The sequence below is a fragment of the Bubalus kerabau genome, chromosome 17 (genome assembly GCF_029407905.1).
Source record: "Bubalus kerabau isolate K-KA32 ecotype Philippines breed swamp buffalo chromosome 17, PCC_UOA_SB_1v2, whole genome shotgun sequence".
Taxonomy (NCBI): Eukaryota; Metazoa; Chordata; class Mammalia; order Artiodactyla; family Bovidae; genus Bubalus; species Bubalus kerabau.
The window spans coordinates 64,751,914-64,776,171 of record NC_073640.1 but is presented as its reverse complement, the minus strand read 5'-3'; the positions used below and the strand labels follow the sequence as shown (position 1 = coordinate 64,776,171).

Here is a 24,258-nt window from a genome sequence, read left to right as displayed (position 1 = left end):
CATGATTCCAATTTGTGCTTCATCTTTCCCAGTATGTCACATTATGTACTGTGCATATAAGTTAAATAAGCAGGGTGACAGTATACAGCCTTGACATACTCCTTTCCCAATTTGGAATCAGTCTGTTGTCACATGTCCAGTTCTCCCTGCTGCCTGTTGACATGCATACAGATTTCTCAGGAGGCAGGTAAGGTAGTCTGGTGTTCCCATCTCTTTAAGAATTTTCCACAGTTTCTTGTTGTCCACACAATCAAAGGCTGTGATATTGTCAATAAAGCAGATGTTGTCGTTTCTCCAGAACTCTCTCACTTTTTATATGATCCAAAGGATGTTGGCAATTTGATCTCTCATTCCTCTGCCGTTTCTAAATCCAGCTTGAACATCTGGAAGCTCTCAGTTCACGTGCTGTTACAGCCTCGCTTGGAGAATTTGGAGCCTTTGCTATTGTTGGAAATGAGGGAAATTGTGTACTAGTTTGAGTGTTCTTTGGCATTGCCTTTCTTTGTGATTGGAATGAAAACTGACCTTTTCCCGTCCTGAGGCCACTGCTGAGTTTTCCAAATTTGCTGGCTTATCGAGTGCAGAACTTTAGCATTATCATCTTTTAGGACTTGAAATAGGTCAGCTGGAGTTCCATCACCTGCACTAGGTTTGTTGGTCCTCATGCCTTCTAAGGCCGACTTTACTTTGGATGCCAGGATGTCTGTTACTAGGTGAGTGACCACACCATCGTGGTTATCTCGGTCATTAAGAGCTTTTTTGTATAGTTCTTCCATATATTCTTGCCAACTTCTCTTAATATCTTCTTCTTTTAGGTCCATCCTGTTTCTGTCCTTTATTGTTGTCATCTTTGCATGAAATATTCCCGGTACCTCTAATTTTCTTAAAGAGATCTCTAGTCTTTACTGTCCTATTGATTTCCTTCCCATTTAGGTCTCCACAGAGCAATGAGTAGAGTTCCCTCTTTCAATCATAGTTTTAAAGTCTCTCTTCTTATTTAATTTCTTAAAACTAGTACTTTATTAAGTTTATCTTATTTGTATTCAGCTTCCTTGGACACTGTCTTATGTGTCCTCAGTTTCTGACTAGTTCTCTGTCACTATCATTTATGATTCTTAGATTGAAACAGCTAATAACACATTCTCAGAAACATGTGTGGCAAGAAGTGGATTTAAGAATTACTAGACACCTAGGATTTGTGCAAGTATTCGGTGTCTCCACTTAAGATGACTGAAATCAAGAAGTAATCATTAGATTGCCTATCACCTCTTAACTCAGTGGTCCTTGGGGGGTTTTATGTTGTTTCTTGCCCTGTAACATATTTCTTTGTCATCTCATATTGTCCTGCGTTCTGTATGTGGTCTTTGTTTTGAAGGGTGCAGCCACCTAGTTAATCTTCCTTCTGGTATCTGCACCTTAGTGGGTGAGGTTGGTCCAGAGGTTTGTGCCCTTATCCTCTCTTGATCTGTGCTCTGATTGCTGTGAACTGTGACCAGAGCCTGCCCTGGATATTCAGGGCTGTTTCCCCCTTATTCTGTGGTTGTTACTGCCTTGTCTCTGGTGGTGCCTGCTCCCTGTGTGGTGGAATACAGCCCCCAGATCTGAGTCTTTGCTGTGATTCTGATCTGTGGTGCGAGGCAGGTGGGATTGGAGCACACCCACTAGGAGAGAAGACACTAAGTATTACTCCTGTAGGAATGTTCACCTCAGGGTGTGCTCTGGTGCCCCCTCTCATGCGTTCTGCAAGCTCTCCTTATGTAGTGTTGGAACTGCTCTTGGCCCCACCTTAACCATGGGCATGATGGCACATGGCCCTGGTGTCTGTTAGCTGTTGTTTTCACAAGGTCACCAGCATAGATTCAGTGAAGTCAGGTCCTGGGATTGCATTCAGCGTGGAGCTGGACCCACTGTGGTGCTACGGAGCAGCTCAGGCTCTGTCCTCGCCCAGCCCCCTTGAGTAGGAGCCCACAAAGTCTACAGCTACTAAAGCTATACCTGCCAGGAATGAGAGAGCCCTTGGTTGTTGGTTCAGATGCTCTGTAGGGGCTGAGGTTACAAAGCTGGTCATGGGTGTAAGACCATGGCTTGTGTTGCTGCAAGGAGAGTTTTCAGCTTTTCTTCTTTATTGCTGGCATTCACCTGTGCTTTCTGCTCCATCTGTGCGTGTGGCCAACTCACAGGTGTCTTCTCCTGAGGCTGCCCCAGAGCTCAGGATTCTGCTGATTATGGAGGAGGTCGATGGGGGAGGCCATGGCTGGGGCTCAAAAGACCCCAGGCTGGGTAGAGTTCTTCCTAGTCCTTGGCTAGCAGGGGCAGGCACAAGGGACAAGGGATGCAGTGGGCTCATTCCCTGGGCATCACTTAACAATGACACTCTCTCTATGGTGGTTCAGGCTTCCTCCAGAAGCATCCCTTTAGAGACCTCCTCCCTCACTCCCGTCCCCTCAGGATGTATCCTCACAGCGAACCGCAGTCCTCTGCCTGGGTCTGCTCTCCAAACCCCACATTTCAGCAGCCAGCCCTTGTCTGCATTGCTGGACATGCCGCTAAGCCTGGGTGGGCAGGGCTGGGGTCAGCACCCTGTGTGCAGGTCTCACTCTGTCCTGCTGCCACACACTGTTTGCCATGTTCTCTTCCCACAGAGAATGAGGCTCTCCTTCTGTCCAAACTGAGCTCCCCCAATGAGGGGCTTCCTCGGATATGGGGACCTCTCCTCACTTTCATCTCCCTGCAGAGTTGCAGGCCCCAACCCACGTCCTCTCCTCTTCTTTTTCCTTCTTTCTTTTGTTCTACCCTGCAGAGCAGGAATCTTTCTTGTCCTTTCAGATTTCCAAGGGCCTCTGCTAGTGTTCAGCTGGGCTCTGTGAGAATTGTTCCATTTCTCATTCATTTGTGGAGAGAGAGATGAGCTCCACATCTGCCTAAGCCTCTGGCATCTTGATCCTTCCATCTCTATTTTATTTTTAAACTAGCTATGGTCATCAATTTTCTGTAAATCTTTAAAGATATTCACTGAGAATAGCAGATAAAATTACTTGTTATTTGGTATCTTTCAGCTGTGTCTCCACAAGACACCCAGGATTTGATGCCAAAGAATCCAGCATTAGAAGATGTATTCCCAAAAGCAAACCTAGGAATATATCAAACATTTCACCTCAGAAACTTAAATTTAATGAAAGATTGGGAATATACCAGGGTATATGAAAGACAGAGAGGATGTTTATATGGACATAAAGAAATGGAGACACTTACAAATAATGCTAAGAGTACTGCAAAAAGAAATGAGCAGCCTGAGTCAAATTGGGAAAAACAGCAACTTCAATCTTCACTATCTGCCGAGAAGTGTAAGTGTTTAAGAAAAGATGTCCATCCTTTTTTGAAACATACATGTTCTCTAAAAGAAAACGTGGAAAATCTGGAAGGTAATCTAGTCTCTACTGCAAATACTCATTCAGACAATTGTGAACGTAGGCTTCGACTAAACATACATTCAAGGATGTCTGAACACCTACAATTTAACAATGAGTGTGAAAATTCAAAATCTAAGCAATTTCAGGGATCCGTGAGCAGGGTGTCATTGTTCTTCCCCCAACAGATATCTTCTATCCAGTCCAAGATATATAATGTTGAGGATAATGGAAGAGATGCAATCCAACCATCATTCTTCAATACATATTGTGATATGGTTAATACACAACAACTTTCCAGGTATAATAAAATGAGTCAGACCTTAAGTAAGAGCCCCAGCTCCAATAATTACAAGAGTATTTATGGCGGACTGAGAAGATATTCAGGCAATGAAACTAGGTATACAGTTGAAGGAGACTCAAACCTTAAGAAACATCAGGGACCCGAATCTTTAAACAAGGATTCTAAAATTAATAAATGTAGAAATACCTTTGATCAAATGTCAGGTTTTTCTGTAGATAAGAGTACTTGTACTGGAGACAGGACTTGTAGTGAATATGGTAAGGTTTCTAATCACTGTTCAGAACTTACTCAACAGGACACTGTTCAGAATCCACAGAAAGAAAACAAGTGTAAGGTATGTGAGAAAGGGTTTAGTAAGTCATCCAATCTTAGTAGACATAGGAGAATTCATACAGGAAGGAAACCTTTCAAATGTACAGAATGTAGCAGAGCATTTAACTGTCACTCACTTCTTACTCAACATCAGCGAATTCATGCTGGAAAGAAACCTTATATATGTAAAGAATGTAACAAAGCCTTTCATTGTTCCTCATTTCTTACTGAACATCAGCGAATTCACACTGGAGAGAAACCTTATAAATGTACAGTATGTGGCAAAGCCTTTACTTACAACTCAGACCTTATTGAACATCAGCGAATTCATACTGGAGAGAAACCTTATAAATGTACAGAATGTAGCAAAGCCTTTACTTACAACTCACTTCTTATTCAACATCGGCGAACTCATACAGGAGAGAAACCTTATAAATGTACAGAATGTAGCAAAGCCTTTACTTACAATTCAGACCGTATTGAACATCAGCGAATTCATACTGGAGAGAAACCTTATATATGTAAAGAATGTAACAAAGCCTTTCGTCGCTCCTCATTTCTTACTCAACATCAGCGAATTCACACTGGACAGAAACCTTATAAATGTACAGAATGTGGCAAAGCCTTTACTTACAAGTCACTTCTTATTAAACATCGGAGAATTCATACTGGAGAGAAACCTTATAAATGTACAGAATGTAGCAAAGCCTTTACTTACAACTCAAGCCTTATTCAACATCAGCGAATTCATGCTGGAGAGAAACCTTATAAATGTACAGAATGTAGCAAAGCCTTTATTTGCAACTCAGACCTTATTGAACATCAGCGAATTCATACTGGGGAGAAACCTTATATATGTAAAGTATGTAACAAAGCCTTTCGTCGCTCCTCATTTCTTACTCGACATCAGCGAATTCACGCTGGAGAGAAACCTTATAAATGTACAGTATGTGGCAAAGCCTTTACTTACAACTCAAATCTTATTCAACATCAGCAAATTCATACTGGAGAGAAACCTTATAAATGTACAGAATGTAGCAAAGCCTTTATCTGTTACTCAGATCTAACCTATCATAAGCGAATCCATACTGGAGAGAAGCCTTATATATGTAAAGAATGTAACAAAGCCTTTCATCATTGCTCAGTTCTTACTAGACATCATCGAATCCATACTGGGGAGAAACCATACAAATGTAAAGAATGTGGCAGAGCCTTTATTAGGAGTTCAGCCCTTACTCAACATCACCGAATTCATACCGGGGATAGACGTTATAAATGTACAGAATGTGGCAAGACCTTTATTACGCGTTATAACCTTACTGAACATCGGCGCGTGCATACTGGAGAGAGACCATATACATGTACTGAATGTGGCAAAGCCTTTGGTTACAGGTCAGCTCTTACTCTGCATCGGCGAATGCATACTGGAGAGAGACCTTATGAATGTACCGAATGTGGCAAAGCCTTTAGTCAGAGTGCTCATCTCAGTAAACATCAGAGAACACACACTGGAGAGAAACTCTAGTAACGGAACATGTGATGGAAGAGGTTTGCGCTAAACATGCATCAGAAAACACAAGAGTTTATACAAAAAACCAATGGAAATGATGTAACCAATATGTAGAAAAGTATTTAATCAAAAGTTAAATGGAAATAAATATCAGAGATTGCATAATAGAAGGCATTTCACTAATCTTGTTTTCAGAAGTTTCTCTGAAGTACAATGACTGTAGGGAGTACTGCATAGTTAAAGCACATAGAAAATGGACGTATTAGCATGAATCATGAGATGAAGGTTGATAGTTAGAAAGTTACAATTCTTAACACTGTATGTATGAAAGCGAAAGTAAAGTCACTCAGTCGTGTCCAACTTTGCAACCCCATAGACTGTAGCCTACCAGGCTCCTGTGTCTATGGGATTTTCCAGGCAATAGTACTGGAGTGGATTGCTATTTGTATGCTCGTTTATAATGACATGATTTGAGATTCTTTGACGTGAATGTAATAGAACACTCAATCCATATTAAGCTTTCTACTGTGTTTGGAAAGGTAGATTTTTTATGGTTTATTAAAGATTAGCTTTTTATAGTGTGTTGCAACACAATTTCTATCTATCCTCCTTTAGAAGATGAAGGATACCATAATGTAAAATGGACAATGACCATCTAAATGGAGGTGTTTGGCATTGATGTGAAATATCTGGAAGTTGCCATGATGTAAGTGATCATTTAATCTTTCCATGTATTAAAGTAAGATAGAAGTTGGTTCAAAAGTTTCAATAGTAATATCCTTGATTTGTAATAAAAACACAATGAGAGTTCACTGCAATATTGATGTATCTTTATAATATCAACACACAAGTCATGATTATTACTTGACAACGTTGAAATGAAGACAGCTTCTGTGATAACCCAGAAACGTATTAGAAAGTCTTCCTGGAAGAGGCGTGGAATTAGTGTATACCATGCCTCCTAAGTGCTTCCTAGGCTTTGTCTGGTAAGCTGTAAAAGTCACAAATCACATATCCTTATATCAAAAAATGAATATTGTTGACAATTTCCATAAACTGGTCCATGCTGTTGCTGCCTCAGCATCTGTCTGGGCAGCAGGCAGCCTGCGGTTTCTTGAACTCACAAAAGCCAGTCCTGTGAGCACCTGGTCTAGATGACCAGCTTCCTTGAGATCAACAGTCTTGCTGAACTCCAGGGTCTACTTTACAAGCCCCCCTTCAATGACACCCTCACAGTGCTCACCGGATTTGTTGTTTTGGCTTGAGTGGATTAATTCACACTCACCCTATGGAGCCCAGAACACCTCACCCAGCATAACTTCTACAGGCTAAACTGCAAGAACTGGTGTTTTCTCTGCCTGATTCTAGCTTTGACCTCTCTCAGAAATTCCTGCCCGAAATCCTCCCCTACAGAGAGGTCTTAGGTGTGATGAGTGTGAGGCTTTGAGCTCAGGACTCCTGAACGTTGGTTTGGGAGAAGAAACATCAGGAAAAAATGGGATTTGCTGATGACTCCATTAACGGCCACACTGTAGACCTGCAGATCGATAACTTCTTGGAGTGGGGACCTGACCACCAGGGATTTGTATTCATTGAAATGGTTCAGAAAGAATCTTTAGCCAAGTGGTTTCCCTCTGGTTTCCCACCAGGATCACATGACCAGTGTCAGGAATTGACCTCACTGATGCCCTCCCAACAGAGTTCTATGTTGGTCCTGTGGGAGCATCACTGCGGTGTCTAGGAAGTGCTCCAGGGGACTCTAAGCAGAGGCCTGGGTTAAGGAAGTGCCTCCTGATCCATCTGTGAGAGCTGAGCCCTGGCTTCTTCCACAGAGAGGCAACAGGGTTGGTCTGTCTGGATTGGACAGGGAAACTCAGTCAGCTCACATCATCTGTGAGAGCAGAGTGTTAGGAGCTCTCTATGGGGAGAGAACAATCAAGAAATAAGTTCACAGGCTGGTCTCCAGGTAGGAATTGATTGTTCCCAAATCTCTCCTGAGACAGAGGACAGGAGAGGTCGGTCTTCTCAGCTTTTCAAGGCCCTTCTGTCTGTAAGAGCATTGGTTGCAGGTTAAAGAGCTGTTTTGATGCCCTCAGCGGTATTTTCTCAAACCACAGAAGTGCGTTTGCAGCGTAACATCCCCAGAGAAGACAGAGCAGGAGGAAGAAGAGGAGGAAATGGCAACTTCTCAGGTAAATATCCTGTCCTGGGTCTGGGGCTGCATCTGCTTTCCCTCCTGAAATGCCCAAATGAGAATCTGCAAGCCTTTGGCTTTCTGCTCCTAGTTTTTCTTCCCAGGCATCTCATCATCTTATTTTTTCCCATTTCTTATTATAAAAGTGAAGACCAGCCCTTTAGACTATTTCCTTGTGTCCCAGAGCCTTTGCTCCATTGTCTGCATCCTCACTTTCTATGGAGCATGATGAATTCTCAACGTGAATCAGCGACTTTCAACTGTTGAAACTATTTTTTTGTGAGAGATCAGCTTGGGGAGTCACTCCTATTCTCCCAGTGAGATGTGGTTTGATGTTGGGATTTTAGGGATGTTGCGAAATGCAGTGATGACTTAGCACCTGGGTGCAATATAGATATTTAAAACAGAGTTTGAAAATGCCTTTATACATAGAACCAATTCTCTTCTGTCATGGGATTTTCCAGGCAAGAATTTTGCTGTGGGTTCCCATTTCCTCGTCCCGGGGATTCTCTCCACCCCGAGACTGAAGCCACATCTCCAGCATCGGTAGGCAGATTCTTTACCAGTGAGCCAGCTGGGAAGCCCAGTGACTCAACTCAGAGGTCTAGAGTTTTTCAGAAAATTTTCAGAAATAAAAAGAAAACTAGGAGATGCTGTCTTTTGCATTGCTGAGTCTTACTACTTAAATGCATTATTAGGATACTAAACAGGGGAAGTATATGTGAAATGAAATTTGCATAAAATTGACATTTTTAAATGTTAGATTCAAGTTATAATTTCATTGTTAATTCCAGGATGCCCAGGCAGTGATTGTGCATCTTTCATGTGATTCATTTACACCATGACATCTGATGCCCACTGGTTCTGGAGACATCACTCTAACATCATGAGACTATGAAGTTCATACTTCTCTCTCTCTTTAAACAAGGTTGTGGAAAAAAGGAATAAGGAATGTGTGGAAATGCTCATAGTTAATGGAGAAACTCCCCATCTTCTTGGTTTCTCTTTGCTTCTGAGAATGAACACTCATTGTGTTGATTATAGATAGTGGGTTTTCAGGGTAGGCGAATTGATCACTCAAGCCTAGGTGTCATGTTTCCAGAATACTCCAGGCTCAAATCACAGACACAGTCTTTTTACCACCTCCATGTACTTCTTACCCCATGACTCATGTTCACTGGTTTAAGTGTTTCTGTGAGATTCCCATGCTGTGAATTTGTTTTTTTCCACTTGACTTGAACAAGTGTCTTGGAAAGAAAAATGAGGGATGTGCCTAAACTATCACAATTAATGAAGTAACTTCCTGTCTTCTTACTTTCTTTCTGCTTTGGAAAATGAACACTCATGTGTGTTTAGCAGAGATGCTGGGTTTGGGGAGTGGTGGTTTTCATCCCAAGCCCAGGTCTGATCTTTTCCAATACACTCCATGCTCACATCACAGAGTCTCATCACAGTTTTGTATTTTCCAAAATGTTTACAAGAATCTTATTAGTCCTAATCTATGCTCAACTGTATTAAAATTTAAAGTACAGCTCAGTGCAAATAAAGAATATCATCCTCTAATATTATGTACTTTTTAATTCATTCAAAATTACCTGAGTTTAGTGACATGAAAATGTCTCTCTCTTCCCCCTAATGAGCATATAGCCCCATTTGAGTGTATGTCTGTACTCCGTGGAGATGAGTTTGAGTGGGCTCCGGGAGTTGGTGATGGACCAGTAGGCCTGGCGTGCTGTGGGCCATGGGGTCCCAAAGAATGGAATACGAATGAGGAACGGAACTGAACTGTGTGTATGAAAATATTAACATGACTTGATCAATTTTTTCTTCTTCTTTTCTTTTTGCTTTGTTTTTCTGAAGAACTTCTGGGGAAGGGAATGACTACCCGTTCCAGTATTCCTGCTTGGGAATTTCTTGGACAGTGGAATCTGGCAAGTTAGAGTCCATGGGGTCACTAAGAATGGGACATGACTGAGTGACTAAAACTTTTCTTGTCTTTAGTATTGTTTACAGTTACAGAAACTTCTATCAACTTTTCTTAGAGTTGTCTCTGTGAATCTGTCTGTTTTATTAAAGTCTAAAGTACATAAACTGAAGTAACGTTTAAGCTCTGCTATTTAATGGCTATTTGTTAAAATATGTGCCAAAAAGTACAAGAGCAACATTACTGATTTTTAGTTATTTCTCTTGCACTTTCAAGACTCTGATAAAAACAATCAGAAAGATATAGAGTATATACTAAATAGATAAAATGCTTCTTTCTGCCAAGGTTGTGGTTACCCAACGTGTGAAGAGCAGATAAAACCAAGGAGGGTCTTAGAATGCAGAAACTGAAAAACCAGCCCTGTATTGTCTCATGTCTGGAAATTCTTTTCCAACCAGCACCCAGACCATGATATTTTTGGTGCCTTGTTCAGGGACTTGGAGTCTCTTGTCTCCCCTCCTCACTTCTCCTTTCTCACAGGGACCCTCTTCCAACGGGCAACTGCTTGGTGGCAACTGAGTTACGCTGGTGAGGGTTACCCTCTGGTGTGTTCCAAAAGCCCCACTGCTCACTGCGCCCAAAGTAGCTGCCTCTTGAATGGGTGAGGGTCTCTCCTTTGTCTTTTTTGCAAGTGAGGACTATGCCAACCAATATTCTGTGGGCACCGATCAGATGCGTAAAAGCCATTAGGGCTCCTGCCACAGAAAGACTCCCATGTGAGGATGGGGGCACACAGAATGGATCAGGCCACAAAGGCATCCACCCGCAGCAAGACAACTTCCGTCCACCATGTTGGGCTCATAAAGGTTGAAGCAAAACAGAGACCATTGTTCCCAGGCCACCGCCTCCCGGATATATTGTACGGCGGATTCCTCAGCCTTCTTCCCTGTCACTTTCTCTTCTTTCCATTTTGGTTTGGATTGATTTACAGAAGCCTGGGTGTTGCCTTTGAACCATCCCAAGAGTGCCTTCCACGTTTGAGGGAATCACCAAATGGTGAGTCACCTGGTTGCTCCCAGGAATCTCTGTCTTTCTCTGCCCGTGTCACCTGGTGGCTTAGCTGCATGGTTCTCAGAGGTCTCCTCTCACTGTTGGATGTGACTGTTAGGCCACTCGGCCATTCTGTGCCCTCAGTCGCACGGAGAGACCACTGGGGGAAAACGGACGCCTTTCTGTCAGCCAGTGACTCTCAGTACTCCCATTCTATTGTGGATAGGCTATGAGTGGGTTCTGTTACATCCCAGGAGGCTCTCTCATACTCAACCCTTGGCTACATTCTCAGAAACTGGATACTTTTGACCCTCCGAAAGGCCTGGCTCCAATACAAACGGGGGACCCCCCAAAAATGGCCTCTGAATGGCACACTAGGTTTTTCCAAAAGAAGGAAAAGGACTCAGAATTTCCTTACGTTCTGTTACCTCCCTGTCTCCTGTCCCTCTCTGCTCTCTCCATCAGATTTCCTAGATGAACTGTATGCGAACTTTTATATCCACATGATCTCTAGGAAAGGATTCTGAGGTTCCCTTTTGCCCAGGTCTTTCTTCTATACTCAAAAGCCTGAAGGATCAAAAACGGTCCTAATATTCTAAAGAATCCCTTTCTAAGGAAGCTTATCTCTCAGGTGGAGAGGGAACCAAGCTTCCCCCACTCCTGAACGTCTTAAAGAATTCCCTCCTGAGTACTCCTGTTTCTCAGGGCTGCCAAGGATCAAGCTTCCCCCAGCCCTGCAAATTCCCTTAACCCTTCAGATTCTTCTGATGGGACAAAGACCTCACTTCCCACCACAGGGATGGTCCAAAATTTTTATCAGCTGAAATGCCCCTGATATCAGAGTCAATTTGAGCATTATTTGGTCTATATTTTAGCTATAAAACTAACACTACAGAAAGGGAAGATAACGTTTTGACAGAGGATGGCCCTGATATTGTTTAGACTCTGGAGAAAACTGGTTAAAATGAAAGTTTCTTTCCCTTGGAAACTGCAAAACCGGTTCCTTTTGCATATGCATTTTTAAAACAACTAGCTTGTTAACAACTAGGTTGGAGAAGGAAATGGCAACCCACTCCAGTATTCTTGCCTGGAGATTCCCAGGGTTGGGGGAGCCCGGTGGGCTACCATCTATGGGGTCGCACCGAGTTGGACACGACGGAAGCGACTTAGCAGCAGCAGCAGCAGCTTGTTTAAAGGCCTGCCTAGGGAAAAGCTTGTAATTAACCTTTTCCATGTCCTTGAATGTCACTGCCCACTTTGCCTGAGACCTGACTCAGCCTTGGGCAAATCAGAACTTCAAGCCAAAGAAACAAGCAAACAAAAAAGGGTCAAAGAGATGTTTTAAATCTTAAGCAGGAAACTATGAAATCTCTGTCTGTCTGGATTTAGGTATGTCTCAGTGTGCATTTTTTTTTTTAAATAATATTGCTTAGTTCTAAATGAGTTCTAATTTAATTGGCCTAAAGGGCTTCCCTGGTGGCTCAGAGGTTAAAGCATCTGCCCGCAATGCGGGCGACTTGGGTTCGATCCCTGGGTCGGGAACATCCCCTGGAGAAGAAATGGCAACCCACTCCAGTATTCTTGCCTGGAGAATCCCATGGACGGAGGAGCCTGGTGGGCTACAGTTCACGGGGTCGCAAAGAGTCGGACATGACTGAGCGACTTCACTCACTTCACTCAAAGGAAGGTAAGTGCTTACAAATCAGACAATTCTAACTCCAAGAGAAATTTACCTAAATGAATTTCAGATTCACGTGAACTGGGAAATATTAAATATCTAGCATTAATGTTTGTTTGCTAATCTAATGTAGATATGTCTAAGAGTCATTAAGCACAGTATTTTCATTGTGCCTAGGTTTATTATTACTTACATATTGTTATATTTTTATATCTGTTCCAAGTTTCTCAACCAGGAAAGTACCTCTAGGAAAGGGAAAACAAAACTTCAAAGAAAATGTAAAAGAGATATGATCTTTCAGAGAAACTCTTTTAAGAATAATTATACTTTAGAAATATCTCTCTAAAACATTCTCTAGATTTCGGTAACCTGACTTTCTAGGGCTGTGCCAAACTAAGTGATGGAAGTTTATGGAATAGCTAGGTCATTTCCAAGTAAAATAAGATTCTGAAACATTCATTACTGAGGACTAACTTCCTCTTACAGAGAAAGTAGAGATGTTGGACTGTTCATGACTAATGCTTGATGCCATCCTGAGATTTCTCTAGAATATTTTTTTTAGAAATTATCACTGGTATTTATGTTCACCAATCCACAGAATGCTTAAGTTCTAGGCTGCTTAAGGAAAGTAGCATGTGTATTTTCAGTAAAGAAGGTATGAGGAAAGAAATTACATTTTATGAAGAGAAAAGGAAGTAGGTCTGACTTTGAGGTGGCTCTTTCATCATGGGAGAACAAAGTAATGGGTACAGAAAGTGATAAGGTTTTATGGAAAGTGAACGCCAAGGGAAGAGTTTTGTGCATAAATACATGTTTTCTTGTGATGTTGAGCTGCCTTTGATAATGGATTTTAAGTTTCTTTATCTCTGAAGTGATCTGTTCTAGGTTTACCTTTGAAATCTTCTTTGTTTTGGGCTAAGTGAATATATTGTTTCCCAGTGATCTATATGATTTTATCTGACTGAGTGTTATAACCCCCTTTGATATTTGTCCACAAAACTTCCTAAATGACTTGACTTCTAGCTGACTTTGGAATGCTTCAGAGGGCCCGTGAGACATCCCAGGGAGCTATTAAACTACCTGGGTTCATTGGACATGTTAAATTACATGGGAAGTATGGTTGAAGGGGTGATAAATCTTCTCAGATTGTGCTATATGGTTGATGTTACTAATATAGATATCCTAGAATGATGTGGAAGTCATATATAGATCTGATACGCCCTAGTAAAATGTGGTCAACTATAATTGTACTTACCCTGTTACAGTGTTACAAGTCACAGCAGTGACCAGGCTACATTGTCAATTGCAGTTCAATCAGATTTAAACATGACTTCTATGGTTTCACTCTGATGCCTTTGTAAGAATACTGCTATTTCAAGATTTATGGAAAGGATTTTTCTGAGATTACCCGACAAACAAATTTTGTTTGCTATCTGATGCAAAAGACAAATGGCTGTCTGAGGAGGCCTTACAAGTAGCTATGAAAAGAAAAGAAGCCAAAAGCAAAGGAGAAAAGGAAAGATGTGCCCATTTGAATGCAGAGTTCCAAAGAATAGCCTGGAGAGATAAGAAAGCCTTCCTCAGTAATCAATGCAAAGAAATAGAGGAAAACAATAGAATGAGAAAGACTAAAGATCTCTTCAAGAAAATTAGAGATACCAACCAGTCCATTCTAAAGGAGATCAGTCCTGGGTGTTCCTTGGAAGGACTGATGCTAAAGCTGACACTCCAATACTTTGGGCACCTCATGCGAAGAGTTGACTCATTGGGAAAGACTCTGATGCTGGGAAGGATTGGGGGCAGGAGGAGAAAGGGACGACATAGGTTAGATGGCATGATGGCATCACTGACTCGATGGACATGAGTTTGAGTAAACTCCGGGAGTTGGTGATGGACAGGGAGGCCTGGCGTGCTGCAATTCATGGGGTCACAAACAGTCAGACACGACTGAGCGACTGAACTGAACTGAAGCTGGTACCAGACTGGAATTTAGTCTAATCTCTATGTTAATAGAACAAAGTTTTCTTAGAATGCAGCTTTCAATATGAGCTTATGAGTTTCTTTGCCTTTAAGTGATTTATATTCATTTTAAAAACCTTTTGTTACATTGGTAAAGTAAATAAGCTTTACTTAAGATTATGGTCCTGTGGTCATGTATGGATGTGCGAGTTGGACTGTGAAGAAGGCTGAGTGCTGAAGAATTGATGCTTTTGAACTGTGGTTCTGGAGAAGACTCTTGAGAGTCCCTTGGACTGCAAGGGGATCCAACCAGTCTTTTCTGAAGGAGATCAGCCCTGGGATTTCTTTGGAAGGAATGATGCTACAGCTGAAACTGCAGTACTTTGGCCACCTCATGCGAAGAGTTGACTCATTGGAAAAGACTCTGATGCTGGGAGGGATTGGGGGCAGGAGGAGAAAGGGACGACAGAGGATGAGATGGCTGGATGGCATCACTGACTCGATGGACGTGAGTCTGAGTGAACTCCGGGAGTTGGTGATGCACAGGGAGGCCTGGCGTGCTGTGATTCATGGGGTCGCAAAGAGTCGGACACGACTGAGCGACTGATCTGATCTGATCTGATCTGAAGATTATGGTACATGTAGACAAAGCTCATTCTTCTTCTACAAAAATAACCCCTCATGGTTAGACTTTTGCCATCCTGATATCCTTAAAACATGGCCATAGTCTGCTCCTAAATCGGGGAATTAAAAATGGGTGACCAGTAGCTGTAAATCAAAGACTCAGGGCTATGGGAAATCCAACATGGCTGCCTGGCTTTTCCCAGCTCCCTGACAAACCTCATTTCTATATGATGGGTTAAAGCCTTCCCGGGCTACAGGCTTAATGCCCTCAAAATGAAAAAATTGTTTCACTGTATATTAAGTTTTGTTCATTGTTAAACTAAGTTTCTAGTTTTGTTAATTAAAGTGTAGTGTTTACTAAGCCTCACTTCTGAGATAGTTCATTCTTATGTTATCTTTCTAAAAGATTTAATGAAGTTATTAAAAAGGACACTCTAAGTTTGTTTCTAAAGGTAATGTCAGGAAGCAATCTTCAGATAAAGATTAGATGCTCCATGATATACAACCAGGAGATTAACACCTGGCTATAGCCATTTAACAAATGAAGTCAGATGACCTGTGGTATCCTGAGCTCTACTTAATGAAAGTGCTTGACTTATCATTTTTACTTACAACCTGACTAATAACTGCTAGCTAATCCCGTGGACGGAGGAGCCTAGTAGGCTGCAGTCCTTGGGGTCGCTAAGAGTCGGACACGACTGAGCGAATTCACTTTCAGTTTTCACTTTCATGCATTGGAGAAGGAAATGGCAACCCACTCCAGTGTTCTTTCCTGGAGAATCCCAGGGACGGGGGAGCCTGGTGGGTTGCCGTCTATGGGGTCACACAGAGTCGGACACGACTGAAGTGACTTAGCATAGCATAGCATAGCTATATTATTTCCTATGTCACTTGCTTCAGAAGATTGTTTCTTAGGTTACTAAATGTGTGACTGAGCCTGTGATAAAATGTTGATATGTAGCTCCATATGCTATCAATGATTGTAATCATGTAACTCTAGATATGGGAAGAAGCAACAAGAGGGAATATTTTCCGGGACCTAGAAGCTGTAAGACAGGTATGGTCCAGAGACTTTTGCTACTCACAAGGCCTGCTCTAGAAGCAGCACATTCAGTGGCCTAATGGAACTTTCCCTAGACCTGGGAATGAGTCTTGCCAGTGCCGTACATGGTTAAATATGTGGCTATGAAGAGACCCTGCTGACTGGACTCTGCCAGCTGTCTCTACAAAGATGACATCATGACCACTGCAAGCTCCTGACTTTCTACACCCCCTGAAAGGAGTTCAGAGTAGAGATCAGAAACAAGGAACCCTGTGCTCTGGGAAAAACCTAGAACTGCCTCCAAAGGTCAGATGTTTTCATGTAAAGATTTTATGAGCCCAAATTCTTGCTGCTTCTTGTACCTAGAGAAACACTAACATCACGAACCGATGTCCGGTTCTGGTTTTCCTGGCTAGCCCCTAATCTTTGGGCCATGTGCCTTTAACTTTCTTGTAAAGTTTGTTTCTTCTAAAATACCACAAATTTCCAAGTGGTCGTGCAAGAATATTCCCTGACCAACACCTAAACAATGCTGAAGCAATTCACCTTATCATTCAATGGACTCTCATCTCTCTCTATAAATGCTCCCTGACAGAGTAGGCAAAGGGAACCCAGAGCCCCATGGCGCCCCTGCTCAGCCTGAAGAAGCCAGAGCAGTCATTGCTCCATTTTCCCTGAAACTGGATTCCCAAATGTGTGAGAAGGGAAATGGGTAGATAGTTGGACATGAGCAGGCTATCAACAAGGGCCAAGGAATTGGCCCTAAAAATAAAGACAGGGAGGTATGTGGTGACCCAGGGACAAAAGACTAGATAAAACCAAGGAGGGTCTTGGAATGTAGGAATGGAAAAACAAGACCCATTAGCATCTTTCCCTCCCCGATGTTGTAACTGTTGATGGATTTCAGGTCCTCCTCAGCAGTATAAATGGTCTCCCCTCCTACCCCATAAGGAGAAAGTATTTTTCTTACTCTTCCCCCACCCAGTATAGGTGCCTCATCCAGTCAGCAAATGATCTGCAAGACCCCTGTCCCACTCCTTGTATCCTGCCTATGAAAGTGGACTAAGGACCCCTGTTCAACATCCATTCTCCCTTGAGCTGGCCAACTGTTCTAACAACGTCCCCCATTCTAATAATCTTTATGTCCCTCTCATTTTGTCTCATGTCCGGAAATTCTTTTCCAACAGGAGACGAGACCACAAGAAAGGTTACTATCCTATTAGACCTGTTAAAATCTGTAAAACAATTAGAGTTCCAACTTATGTATGAATTATTACCTTACTGTTCTATTTCATTGTGGCTCAAAAATCGTCATTCATCGAGCAGAATTTTCAACATTACTAACTCAAATAACCTTTCTAAAAATGTGGCACTTTGGCCCCACATCAGAACTCTTGGCTCAGAATACACTTGAAAAAAAAAAATTCCTGTTCCTTTGATAAACAATTTGTCTTATCTCACACGAGTAGAACACTGAGAATAAATATGTTAATGTTGCCCTGATTATTTTATAATTGCTCTTTCAGATGAGACTAGTCTCCCTAATGGCTTGTAGATCATAACTCATCCTTTTTTCTCCACATTAGAAATTGGATAGAAAGGAGTACTGTGTAAAAAGTATATTTTGTAATACCAGCCAAGCCACTAAATCACGACCAGTTCTCTGAACTTGCCGTTTTCATCTTGGGTCACATTGTGAAGTCTTCCCACGGCCACATGGCATCTGTACTTTGTATTTCAGGGACGGCTGACGTTCCAGGATGTGGCCATAGACTTGACTCAAGAGGAGTGGGAATGCCTGGACCTCGGTCAGCGGGAATTGTACAGGGACGTGATGTTAGAGAAGTACGGGAACCTGGCCTCCTTGGGTGAGGATAACTGCCTTCCAGAATCCCTTATCTACCCACTGGGTTTTAGTTCCGTCATATCAAGAATGTCTTCTGAAATTTTCTGCTTCCCACAGTTGTTTCAGATCTCTGCTTTCTAGGGGAAAATGGGTATTTGTCAGTTTAGAAAGAAAGGCTTCATGATGATTCGTTATGCTGGTGACGTTTTTCTTCCTTGATGTATTCTACGTCCTTCCTTCTAGGTTCGTGGTAATTGTGTAAGTTCTGTGGTATTAAATAGTTGCACCCTCTCTTAATTTCACATTGACACTACTTACTTTTACCTTAGTACTACCTGACCATAATCTCAGGATCTGATGTTAGGTGTGTGTTAGTATTGTATAGCTGCTTTGAATAAAGTATTTCAGGAAATCGTTTTCTAGAACAAAATGCATTCTTGTCTCACCTGAATACATATTGGATTCGACACTGATGAATCTCTAACAACACAAATATTTCTTTCTCTGATAAATAGGGCTTGTGTCTACGCTGGACCTGGTCTTCTTTCTGGAGCAATTGAAGGATCTCTGGAATATGAGGAGAATGGAGACAACAGCCATTTACCCACGTGGGTATGAATGGATGGAGATGATGACTCAGATGAGAGGTCCGAGGAGCAGGGAGGAACTAATCTTTTGCCACATGGTTTTGGAAGATTTTCTTCAATAGAAATGGTTTTCAAAAACCTGGGTTTGAGTCTGCTACTGTGATAGAAATGTATCACCTGCCCCATTCTCTCTCTAAAAGCATTCATAAATTTATCTTGTGATTACTTTTCTCCATCACAGTGTGACCTAAAAGTCTCCTCTTGGCTTGTGACAAACTGCATTCATTCGTTGCTCTTCCATTTCTGGGGGCCCTAGGAAAACTCTGCTCATTTCTGAGTAACCGTATGACAGTCCTTTTAAAGTTTCCTTCTACCTCTAGACAGAAACGTGTGAGTGAAGTCGTAGACAAACTGCCAAACTTCTAGGAATACTGGGGACGGGTTTTTGTTCTCTGATTCATAATTTCCTATCCACTGGGAGCGACACATAGGACCTTCTAAATAAATTTCAAATTCAAGTAATTTTTCACTGCAGAAAGCAAAACCTGGTGAAAATGAAACAATGCACATCTCAGATTGACTTGAAAGTTTCTCTTTTCCTTATATGATCTCATACTAAACATCTTTAGTGTATTTGCCCCAATTCTAACATATTAAAATACTTATTATATTCTATTACCTCATGGAATTTTAAAATACATTGACATAAAATCTTAGCGCATTTTCCACTACATTATTAATGGTTGATTCAAACTATGACAATTTTTAGATTATATAAAGAAATCTTTATTAAAAGTTCTAATTGGAATATAGCTGTTTTCCAATTTTGTACTCCTATACAGCAAAGAGCATCAATTATACATATCAGTCAGTTCTGTACAGTCACTCAGTCAAGTCTGAGTCTGCAATTCATGGTCTGCAGCAGGCCAGGCTTCCCTGTCCATCACCAACTCCCAGAGCCTGCTCAAACTCATGTCCATGTAGTCAATGATGCCATGCAACCATCTCACCCTCTGTCGTCCCCTTCTCCTCTCATCTTCAATCTTTCCTGGCATAAGAGTCTTTCTCAGTGCATTAGTTCTTCACATCAGGTGGCCAAAGTATCGCAACTTCAGCTTCACCATGTCCTTCCAATGAATATTGAGGACTGATATCCTTTAGGATGGAGTGGTGTGATATTCTTGCAGTCCAAGGGACTCTCAAGAGTCTTCTTCAACACCACAGCTCAAAAGCATCAATTCTTCAGCACTCAGCTTTTTCATGGTCCAACTCTCACATCCATACATGACTACTGGAAAAACCATAGCTTTGACTAGATGGACCTTTGTCAGCAAAGTAATGTTTCTGCTTTTTAATATGCTGCCTAAGTTGGTCATAGCTTTTCTTCCAAGGAGCAAGCATCTTTTACTTTCATGGCTGTAGTCACCATCTCCAATGATTTTCAAATCCCAAAACTTAAAGTCTCTCACTGCTTCCACTGTTTCTCCCACTGTTTGCCATGAAACGATCTGACCGGTGCCATGATGTTTGTTTTTGAAGGTTGAGTTTGAAGCCAGCTTTTTCAGCCTCTTCTTTCAGTTCCATCAAGAGACTCCTCAGTTCCTCTTTGCTTTCTGCTGTAAGGTGGTGGTGGTGTCATCTGTGTATCTGAGATTATGGATATTTCTCCCTGAAATCTTGATTCCAATTTGTGCTTCATCCAACCCGGTATGTCGCATGAAGTACTGTGCATATAAGTTAAATAACCAGGGTGACAAATGATGTGCTCCTTCCCTAATTTGGAATCAGTCCGTTGTCACATGTCCAGTTCTCACTGTTGCTTCTTGACATGCATACAGATTTCTCAGCAGACAGGTAAGGCAGTCTGGTGTTCCCATCTCTATAAGAATTTTCCACAGTTTCTTGTGATCCACACAATCAAAGGCTGTGGGGTAGTCAATAAAGCAGATGTATTTGTTTTTCCAGAACTCTCTTGCTTTTTATATGATCCAAGGGATGTTGGCAATTTGATCTCTGATTCCTCTGCCATTTCTAAATCCAGCTTGAACATCTGGAAGCTCTCCGTTCACGTGCTGTTAAAGCCTCACTTGGAGAATTTTGAGCCTTTGCTATTGTTTGAAATGAGGGAAATTGTGTAGTAGTTTGAGCGTTCTTTGGCATTGCCTTTCTTTGTGATTGGAATGAAAACTGCCTTTTTCCCGTCCTGAGGCCACTGCTGAGTCTCCAAAATTTGCTGGCTTATTGAGTGCAGAACTTTAGCATTATCATCTTTTAGGGCTTGAAATAGCTCAGCTGGAGTTCCATCAGCTTTGTTGGTGTTCATGCCTTCTAAGGCTGACTTGACTTTGGATGCCGGGATGTCTGTTACTAGGTGAGTAATACCACCATCGTGGTTATCTCGGTCATTAAGATTTTTTTGTATACTTATTCCATGTATTCTTGCCTACTTCTCTTAATATCTTCTTCTTCTTTTAGGTCCATCCCGTATCTGTCCTTTATCGTTCTCATCTTTGCATGAAATATTCCCAGTACCTCTAATTTTCTTAAAGAGATCTCTAGTCTTTACCATCCTATTGATTTCCTTCCCATTTAGGTCTCCACAGAGCAATGAGTAGAGTTCCCTCTTTCAATCATAGTTTTAAAGTCTCTCTTCTTATTTAATTTCTGAAAACTAGTACTATATTAAGTTTGTCTTATTTGTATTCAGCTTCCTCGGACACTGTCTTATGTGTCCTCAGTTTCTGACTAGTTCTCTGTCACTATCATTTATGATTTTTAGATCAAAAGACCGAATAGAACATTCTCAGAAACGTGTGGCAAGAAGTGCATTAAAGAATTACTAGGCACCTAGGATTTCTGAAAGTGCTTGGTCTCTCCACTTAAGATGACTAAAAGCAAGATGGAATCATTAGATTACCTATCACCTCTTAAATCAGTGGTCCTTGGAGGTTTTTATCTTGTTTCTTCCCCTATAACCTATTTCTTTGCCATCTCATTTTGTCCAGCGTTCTGTTTGTGGTCTCTGTTTTGATGGGTGCAGAAACTTAGTTAATCTTCCTTTTGGTATCTGCACCTTGGTGAGTGAGGTTGGTCCAGAGGTTTGTACCCTTTTCCTCTCTTGATCTGTGCTTTGATTGCTGTTAACTGTGACCAGAACCTGCTGGGGATATTCAGGGCTGTTTCCCCCTTGTCCTGTGGTTGTTACTGCCTGCCTCTGGTGGTGCCTGCTCCCTGCATGGTGGAATAGAGCTCCCAGATAGGAGTCTTCGCTGTGATTCTGATCTGTGGTGCAAGGCAGATGGTTTTGGTGCACACCCACTGGGAGAGAAGTCACTGAGTATTGCTCCTCTAGGAATATTCACCTCAGGGTGTGCTCTGGTGTCCCCTCTCATGCGTTCTGCAGGCTCTCATGATATGTAGTGTTGGCACTGCTCTTAGACCACCTTAACCATGGGCATGATGGCACATGGCCCTGGTGTCTCTCAGATGTTGCTTTCGCAAGGTCACCAGCATAGATTCAGTGAAGTCAGGTCCTGGGATTGCATTGAGTGTGCAGCTGGACCCGCTGTGGTGCTACGCTGCAGCTCTGGCTCTGTCCTGGCCCAGCCCCCTTGTGTAGGAGCCCACAAAGTCTACAGCTGTTAAAGCTATACCTGCCATGACTGGAGAGCCCTGGTTGTTGATTCAGATGCTCTGTAGGGGCTGAGGTTACAAGGCCGGTCATCAGTGTAAGACCATGGCTTGTGTTGCTCCAAGGAGAGGTTTCAGCTTTTCTTCTTTATCCTTGGGTTTCACGTGTGCTTTCAGCTCCATCTGTGCGTGTGGCCAACTCACAGGTGTCTTCTCCTGAGGCTGCCCCAGAGCACAGGATTCTGCTGATTGTGGAGGCGTTGGATGGGGGAGGCCGTGGCTGGGGGCTCAAAACTCCTACGTGGGTGGAGTTCTTCGTAGTCCTTGACGAGCAGAGGGCAACACAAGGAACATGGGATGCAATGGGCTTCTTGTTTGGGCGTCACTCACCAATGGCACTCTGCTCTATGGTGGTTCAGGCTTCACCACAAGGATCTTGTTTGCAGAGCTCCTCCCTCATGCCCATCCCTTCAGGATGTTTCCTCATAGCCAGCAGTAGTCCTCTGCCTCGGTCCGCTTTACAAAGCCCACATTTCAGCACCCAGCCTTTGTCTGCATTGGCGGACATGCCTCTAAGGCTGGGTGGGCAGGGCTGGGGTCAGCACCCTGTGTGCAGGTCTCACTCTGTCCTGCTGCCACACGCTGGTTGCCATGTTTTCTTCCCACAGAGAATGAGGCTCTCCTTCTCTCCAAACTGAGCTCCCCCAGTGAGACTCTCTAAATCTTTAAAGATATTCACTGAGAATAGCAGGAAAAATTACTTGTTATTTGGTATCTTTCAGCTATGTTTCCACAAGACACCCAGGATTTGATGCCAAGGAATGCAGCGTTAGAAGATGTATTCCCAAAAGCAAACCTAGGAATATATCAAATATTTCACCTCATAAACTTAAATTTAATGAAAGACTGGAAATATACAAGGGTATATGAAAGACAGAGAGGATGTTTATATGGACATAAAGAAATGGAGACAGTTACACATAATGCTAACAATACTGCCAAAAGCAATGAGCAACGTGAGTCAAACTGGGAAAAACACCAACTTCAGTCTTCAACATCTAACGAGAAGTGTAAGTGTTTAAGAAAAGATTTCCATCCTTTTTTGAAACGTACATATTCTCTAAAAGGACACGTGGAAAATATGCAAGGTAATTTAGTCTCTATTGCAAATACTCATTCAGACAATTGTGAACGTAGGCTTCGACTAAACATACATTCAAGGATGTCTGAACACCTACAATTTAACAATGAGTAGGAAAATTCACTATCTAATCAATTTGAGAGGTCCAAGAGAAGAGAGTCATTTTTCTTCCCCCAACGGATATTTTCTCTCCATTCCAAGATGTATAATGTTGATAATAATGGAGGAGACATAATCCAGCCATCATTGTTCAATAAATATTGTGATATGGTTAATACACAACAACCTTCTTTATGTAATAAAATGAGTCAGACCTTAAGTAACAGCTCCAGCTCCAATAATTACAAGAGTATTTATGGTGGACTGAGAAGGTATTCAGGCAATGAAAATGGGTATAGGGTTGAAGGAGACTCAAACCTTATGAAACATCAGGGTTCTGAATCATCAAACAAGGATTCTAAAAGTAATGAATGTACAAATACCTTTGATCAAATGTCAGGTTTTTCTCTAGATAAGAGTACTTGTACTGAAGAGAGAACTTGTACTGAATATGGGAAGGTTTCTAATCGGTCTTCAGAATTTATTCAACAGCAGACTGTTCAGAATCCACAGAAAGAAAACAAGTGTAAGATATGTGGGAAAATATTTAGTAACTCATGCCATCTACGTAGACATAAGAAAATTCATACAGGAAGGAAACCTTTCAAATGTACAGAATGTACCAAAGCATTTAACCATAGCTCACTTCTTACTAAACATCAGAGAATTCACGCTGGAGAGAAACCTTATAAATGTACAGAATGTGGCAAAGCCTTTAACCACAACTCAAACCTCATTCAACATTGGCGAATTCATATGGGAGAGAAGCCTTACAAATGTACAGAATGTAGCAAAGCCTTTATCTGTTCCTCACATCTAATCTATCATCAGCAAATTCATACTGGAGAGAGACCTTATAAATGTACAGAATGTAGCAAAGCCTTTATCTGTTACTCACAGCTAAGCTATCATCAGCGAATTCATACTGGAGAGAAGCCTTATAAATGTAAA

The 24,258-nt window shown here is 41.9% G+C and overlaps 1 protein-coding gene across 11 annotated transcripts in view; it reads left to right on the top strand.

Annotated features, from left to right (window-relative positions):
• Positions 1–24,258, top strand: part of LOC129632145 (zinc finger protein 345-like) — a 76,536-nt gene that overhangs the window by 1,716 nt on the left and 50,562 nt on the right. For 5 of the 11 annotated variants that reach the window (XM_055553590.1, XM_055553594.1, XM_055553593.1 and 2 more), the window contains exons 2-3: positions 3,057–3,344; positions 17,746–17,872. In XM_055553590.1, coding sequence (XP_055409565.1) covers positions 3,201–3,344; positions 17,746–17,872 — 271 coding nt within the window. In that variant the 5' untranslated portion in view covers positions 3,057–3,200. Of the gene's footprint in view, positions 1–3,056; positions 6,352–6,596; positions 7,726–10,642; positions 10,708–11,661; positions 12,389–15,711; positions 16,020–16,099; positions 16,311–17,745; positions 17,873–24,258 lie in introns of those variants that run through there. The other 6 variants (XR_008704337.1, XR_008704339.1, XM_055553591.1 and 3 more) reach the window with 6 other exon arrangements.